General features: G+C 51.3%; 1 protein-coding gene across 1 annotated transcript in view; it reads right to left on the bottom strand.

Annotated features, from left to right (window-relative positions):
* Window positions 1-7,500, bottom strand: part of LOC140422575 (myosin-6-like) — a 232,384-nt gene that overhangs the window by 162,283 nt on the left and 62,601 nt on the right. Inside the window, 1 exon segment of the mRNA XM_072507581.1 lies at window positions 5,685-5,711. Coding sequence (XP_072363682.1) covers window positions 5,685-5,711 — 27 coding nt within the window.

Below are 7,500 nucleotides of genomic sequence, written 5' to 3'. Positions count from 1 at the left end.
TGAGAGATTTGGCTCTCTGTCCCATAGATAGGGGTTGAAGCTAAGAAAACCGCATCTTAAATCTGGGATAGATAGATTTTTGTTCAGCAAAGATATTAAGGGATATGGGCCTAAGGCAGGTTTATGAAGGTAGGCCCCAAATCATCCATGTTCGGTGTTGGAGCCCTAGCTAGTCACAATATATAGAACAAAGAAATGTACAGCACAGGAACAGGCCCTTCGGCCCTCCAAGCCCGTGCCGACCATGCTGCCCGACTAAACTACAATCTTCTACACTTCCTGGGTCCGTATCCCTATATTCCCATCCTATTCATATATTTGTCAAGATGCCCCTTAAATGTCACTATCGTCCCTGCTTCCACCACCTCCTCCGGTAGCGAGTTCCAGGCACCCACTACCCTCTGCGTAAAAAACTTGCCTCGTACATCTACTCTAAACCTTGCCCCTCGCACCTTAAACCTAAGCCCCCCCCCGAGTAATTGACCCCTCTACCCTGGGGAAAAGCCTCTGACTATCCACTCTGTCCATGCCCCTCATAATTTTGTAGACCTCTATCAGGTCGCCCCTCAACCTCCTTCGTTCCAGTGAGAACAAACCGAGTTTATTCAACCGCTCCTCATAGCTTATGCCCTCCATACCAGGCAACATTCTGGTCAATCTCTTCTGCACCCTCTCTAAAGCCTCCACATCCTTCTGGTAGTGTGGCGATCAGAATTGAACACTATACTCCAAGTGTGGCCTAACTAAGGTTCTATACAGCTGCAACATGACTTGCCAATTCTTATACTCAATGCCCCGGCCGATGAAGGCAAGCATGCCGTATGCCTTCTTGACTACCGTCTCCACCTCTGTTGCCCCTTTCAGTGACCTGTGGACCTGTACACCTAGATCTCTCTGACTGTCAATACTCTTGAGGGTTCTACCATTCACTGTATATTCCCTACCTGCATTAGACCTTCCAAAATGCATTACCTCACATTTGTCCGGATTAAACTCCATCTGCCATCTCTCCGCCCAAGTCTCCAAACAATCTAAATCCTGCTGTATCCTCTGACAGTCCTCATCGCTATCCGCAATTCCACCAACCTTTGTGTCGTCTGCAAACTTACTAATCAGACCAGTTACATTTTCCTCCAAATCATTTATCTATACTACGAACAGCAAAGGTCCCAGCACTGATCCCTGTGGAACACCACTGGTCACAGCCCTCCAATTAGAAAAGCATCCTTCCATTGCTACTCTCTGCCTTCTATGGCCTAGCCAGTTCTGTATCCACCTTGCCAGCTCGCCCCTGATCCCGTGTGACTTCACCTTCTGTACCAGTCTACCACAAGGCACCTTGTCAAAGGCCTTACTGAAGTCCATATAGACAACATCCACTGCCCTACCTGCATCAATCATCTTAGTGACCTCCTCGAAAAACTCTATCAAGTTAGTGAGACACGACCTCCCCTTCACAAAACCGTGCTGCCTCTCACTAATACGTCCATTTGCTTCCAAATGGGAGTAAATCCTGTCTCGAAGAATTCTATCCAATAATTTCCCTACCACTGACGTAAGGCTCACCGGCCTGTAGTTCCCTGGATTATCCTTGCTACCCTTCTTAAACAAAGGAACAACATTGGCTATTCGCCAATCTTCTGGGACCTCATCTGTAGTCAGTGAGGATGCAAAGATTCCTCTCAAGGTCTCAACAATTTCCTCCCTTGGCTCTCTCAATATTCTGGTCTACATCCTATCAGGCCCTGGGGACTTGTCTACCTTAATGTTCTTCAAGATCCCCAATACCGTTCGTGACCCCTTCTAGCCCTCCTGACTCCTTGCTTAAGTTCTGTCCCACTTTCCTTGTATTCCACACAGCTTTGTCTGTTCCCAGCCTCCTCGCCTTGACAAAAGATCCCTTTTCCTTTGTGACGAGGCCTACAATATCTCTCATCATCCAAGGTTCCTGAAACTTGCCATACTTATCCTCCACTCTTACAGGAATGTGCCGGTCTTGAAATTCCTATCAACTTACACTTGAAAGCCTCCCACATGCCAGATGTCGATTTGCCCTCAAACATCCGCCCCCCCCCAATCTACATTCTTCAATTCCTGCCTAATATTATTATAATTAGCTTTCCCTCAATTTGGCACCTTCACCTGAGGACTACACTTATCTGTACGTTAACGTTTACTGAATTGTGGTCACTGTTCCCAAAATGCTCCCCTACTGAAATTTCTACCACCTGGCCGGGCTAATTCCCCAATTACAGGTCCAGTACGGTCCCTTCCCTAGTTGGACAATCTACATATTGGTTTAAGAAGCCCTCCTGGATGCTCCTTACAAACTCTGCCCCGTCCAAGCCCCCAGCACTACAAAGAACAAAGAACAATGAAAAGTACTGCACTGGAACAGGCCCGAAGTGAGTCCCAGTCAAGAGGGGGAGTTAAAATCACCCACCACAACAAACCTGTTACTTTTGTCAAAATCTCCTGACATATCTGCTCCTCTATCTACCCCTGGTTGTTGGGAGGTCTGGAGTAAATCCCCCAACATTGTGACTACACTCTTCCTGTTCCTGAGCTCTACCCACATTGCCTCGCTGTATAAGCCCTCCGAGGTGCCCTCCCGCAGTACAGCTGTGATATTCTCCTTAACCAACAGTGCAACTCCGCCGCCCCTTTTACATCCCCGTCTTTCCCGCCTGAAACCTCGGTATCCTGGAACGTTTGGCTGCCAATCCTGCCCTCCCCTCAACCAAGTTTCTGTGATGGCAACAACATCGTAGTTCAAATGACTTGGACGAGGGAACTAAATGTAACATCTCCAAATTTGCAGACGTTTCAAAGCTGGGTGGGAGGGGGAGCTGTGAGGAGGACACAGAGATCCTGCAGTGTGATTTGGACAAGTTGAGGTGGGTGGGCAAAGGGATGGCGGATGCAGTTTAGCGCGGATGGATGCGAGGTTATCCTCTTTGGTAGCAGAACGAGAAGGCAGATTATTATCTGAGTGGCTATAGATTAGGAGAGGGGAGTGTGCAGCGGGACCTGGGTGTCCTTGTGCACCATTCGCTGAAGGTAAGCATGCAGGTGCAGCAGGCGGTAAAGAAGGCTAATGGTGCGTTGGCCTTCATTGCGAGAGGTTTCGAGTATGGAAGCAGGGATGTGTTGCTGCAATTGTACAGGGTCTTGGCGAGGCCACACTTGGAGTATCGTGGGCAGTTTTGATCTCCTTCTCTGAGGAAGGATGTCCTTGCTCTCGAGGGAGTGCAGCGAAGGTTTACCAGACTGATTCCAGGGATGGCGGGACTGACGTACGAGGAGAGATTGACTAGGTGAGGATTGTTCTCGCTGGAGTGAAGAAGAATGAGGGGGGGGGGGTGATCTCATAGAAACCTCTAAAACTCTAACAGGACTGGACAGGGTTGATACAGGGAAGATGTTCCCTATACAATGAGAAGAAAGAATAAAGAACAAAGAACAAACTACAGCCACAGGAACAGGCCATTCGGCCCTCCAAGCCTGTGCCCACCATGATGCCCGAACTAAAAATAAAACCTTCTGCCCTCACTCGGTCCATATCCCTCTATTTCCCCCCTATTCATGAACCATCCAGATGCCTGTTCAATGTTGCTAATGTGCCTGCTTCCACCACATCCTCTGGCAGCGCATTCCAGACATCCACCACTCTTTGTGTCAAAAACGTACCCCGCACACCTCCCTCAAACTTTCCCCCTCTCACCTAGAAACTGTGCGCCCTCCGAATTGGCACTTCCATCCTTGAACAAAGCCTCTGACTCTCGACGCCTCGGATCATTGTGTCGACCTCCATCAGGTCTCCCCCTCGGCCTCCGTCCTTCCAGTGAGAACAATCCTAGTTTATTCAACCTCTCCTCATAGCCAACACCCTCGAGAGCAGGCGACATCCTGGTGAACTTCTTTGCGCTCTCTCTAAAGCTTACACGTCCATCTGATAATGTGGTGACCAGGGGCGGGATTCTCTGTAATCGGCGCGATGTCCGCCGACAGGCGCCAAAAACGGCGCGAACCAGTCCGGCATCGCGCCGCCCCAAAGGTGCGGAACCCTCCGCATCTTGAGGGGCCGAGCCCTCACCTTGAGGGGCTAGGCCCGCGCCGGACTGATTTCCGCCCCGCCAGCTGGCGGGAAAGGCAATTGGTGCCCCGCCAGCTGGCGCGGAAATGACATCGCCGGGCGGCGCATGCGCGGGAGCGTCAGCGGCCGCTCACGGCATCCCCGCGCACGCGCAGTGGAGGGGGGGGTCTCTTCCGCCTCCACCACGGTGGAGACCGTGGCGAAGGCGGAAGGAAAAGAGTGCCCCCGCGGATCGGTGGGTCCCGATCGCAGTGGGGGGGTCGGAGAATCGCGCCCCTGAACTGCACGCAATACTCCAAATGCGGCCTAACCAAGGTTTCATACGGCTGCGACCTGATTTCCCAACTCCTGTGCTCAATGCCCCGATGAAGGCAAGCATGCCATTTGCTGCCTTCATCACCTTGGCCACCTGTGTTGGCAATTTTAGGGAACTGTGGACCTGCTCGCTCGGTATGTTAATGCTCCTAAGGGTTCTGCCATTTACAGTATAATTCTGTCCCCCAAAATGCCTCGCCCCGCATTTTATGCTACCGGCAGCACTTGCTTAGCACTGCTGCTTCACAGCTCCAGGGTCCCAGGTTCGATTCCCCGGCTTGGGTCACTGTCTGTGCGGAGTCTGCACATCCTCCCCGTGTGTGCGTGGGTTTCCTCCGGGTGCTCCGGTTTCCTCCCACAGTCCAAAGATGTGCAGGTTAGGTGGATTGGCCGTGCTAAATTGCCCCTTAGTGTCCAAAGATGTGCAGGTTAGGTGGATCGGCCGTGCTAAATTGTCCCTTAGTGTCCAAAGATGTGTAGCTTAGGTGGATTGGCCGTGCTAAATTGCCCCTTAGTGTCCAAAGATGTGCAGGTTAGGTGAATTGGCCGTGCTAAATTGTCCCTCAGTGTCCAAAGATGTGCAGGTTAGGTGGATTGGCCATGCTAAATTAACCCTTAGTGTCCAAAGATGTGCAGGTTAGGTGAATTGGCCGTGCTAAATTGTCCCTTAGTGTCCAAAGATGTGCAGGTTAGGTGGATTTGCCGTGCTAAATTGTCCCTTAGTGTCCAAAGATGTGCAGGTTAGGTGGATTGGCCGTGATAAATTGTCCCTTAGTGTCCAAAGATGTGCAGGTTAGGTGGATCGGCCGTGCTAAATTGTCCCTTAGTGTCCAAAGATGTGTAGCTTAGGTGGATTGGCCGTGCTAAATTGTCCCTCAGTGTCCAAAGATGTGTAGCTTAGGTGGATTGGCCGTGCTAAATTGTCCCTTAGTGTCCAAAGATGTGCAGGTTAGGTGGATTGACCGTGCTAAATTTCCCTTAGTGTTGGGTGGGGTTACTGAGTTGTGGGGATGGGGTGGAGGTGTTGACCTTGGGTAGGGTGCTCTTTCCAAGAGCCGGTGCAGACTCGATGGGCCGAATGGCCTCCTTCTGCACTGGAAATTCTCCGAAAATTTGTCCGGATTAAACTCCATCTGCCTTTTCTGCGTCCACGTCTCCAATCTATCTCTATCCTGTTGTATCCTCTGACGAGCCTCGGTACTATCTCCGTGTCATCCGCAAACTTACTAATCAGACCACCCACATTTTCCGCGAGATCATTCATATATACTACACACACCAGAGGTCCCAGCATTGATCCCTGTGGAACACCACTAGCTACAGATCTCCATTCAGAAATCCACCCTTCCGCCGCTACTCTCCGCCTTCCATAGCCGAGCCAGTTCTGTAGCCATCTAGCCGGCCCACCCCGAATCCCATGTGATTTTAGTTTTTGTACCAGTCTGCCATGTGGGATCCCGTCCGCCCCCCCCCCTCCCTTGTTGTGGGCACGTCCAGAACCAGGGGGCACAGTGTGAGGATACGGGGTAGACCGTTTCGGACAGAGGAGACATTTCTTCACCCGGAGAGTGGGCGGCCTGTCAAATTCATGACCCCAGGAACTGGTACCACAGGATGGGGCACAACAGACAGAGTATCCTTCGTCGTCCAGTACTTCCCCGGAGCGGAGGAACTACAACATCTCCTTCGCCGCCTTCAACACGTCATCGATGAAGACGCACATCTAGCCAAGCTATCTAAGGGAGGAAATGAAATGAAAATCGCTTATTGCCACAAGTAGGCTTCAAATGAAGTTACTGCGAAAAGCCCCTAGTCGCCACATTCCGGCGCCTGTTCGGGGAGGCTGGTACGGGAATCGAACCGTGCTGCTGGCCTGCCTTGGTCTGCTTTCAAAGCCAGAGGATGTGCTGGCCTTGGAAAGGGTCCAGAGGAGGTTCGCACGAACGATCCCTGGAATGAAGAGCTTGTCGTATGAGGAACGGTTGAGGACTCTGGGTCTGTACTCGTTGGGAGTTTCGAAGGATGAGGGGGGGATCTTACTGAAACTTACAGGATACGGCGAGGCCTGGATAGAGTGGACGTGGAGAGGATGTTTCCACTTGTAGGAAAAACTAGAAGCAGAGGGCACACAATCTCAGACTAAAGGGACGATCCTTTACAACAGAGATGAGGAGGGATTTCTTCAGCCAGAGGGTGGTGAATCTGTGGAACTCTTTGCCCCAGAAGGCTGTGGGGGCCAAATCACTGAGTGTCTTTAAGACAGAGATAGATAGGTTCTTGATTAATAAGGGGATCAGGGGTTATGGGGAGAAGGCAGGAGAATCATAGATTATCACAGAATTTACAGCGCAGAAGGAGGCCATTCGGCCCATCAAGTCTGCACCGGCTCTTGGAAAGAGCACCCTACCCAAGGTCAACACCTCCACCCTATCCCTATAACCCTGTAACCCCACCCAACACTAAGGGCAATTTTGGACACTAAGGGCAATTTATCATGGCCAATCCACCTAACCTGCACATCTTTGGACTGTGGGAGGAAACCGGAGCCCCGGAGGAAACCCACGCAGACACGGGGAGGATGTGCAGACTCCGCGCAGACAGTGACCCGAGCCGGGGAATCGAACCTGGGACCCTGGAGCTGTGAAGCAATTGTGCCAACCACAGTGCGACCGTGCTGCCCTTATCTTGAATGGGGATGAGAAAAATATCAGCCCTGACTGAAAGGCGGAGCAGACTCGATGGGCCGAGTGGCCTAGTTCTGCTTCTATGTCGTATGGTTTGCAGCAAACGACCCAGCCTTCAGAACAGGGACCACGACGCCACACAACCCTGCCATGGCAATCTCTGCAAGGCGCGCCAGATCATCGACATGGGTACCACCGTTACACGTGAGAACACCTCCCACTATTGTGGTTCATTTTCTACGTGGTCATTTCTGTGGCTCTGTTCCAATGAAGGCAATCTGTGAATTTGCCCTTCTTTCTGTATTGTCTATGTCCTAATGCTTAGAGCTGGGGTATCAAACGATACCACCGCAAGTTTCAACCGGCTATCGATCAAAGAGCCAAACACCAGTTAGTCAGTTCAAG

This window comes from Scyliorhinus torazame, chromosome 5 (assembly GCF_047496885.1).
Source record: "Scyliorhinus torazame isolate Kashiwa2021f chromosome 5, sScyTor2.1, whole genome shotgun sequence".
Lineage (NCBI taxonomy): Eukaryota > Metazoa > Chordata > Chondrichthyes > Carcharhiniformes > Scyliorhinidae > Scyliorhinus > Scyliorhinus torazame.
Note: the sequence above shows the minus strand (reverse complement) of the source record. Positions and strands in the feature narration are given on the sequence as shown.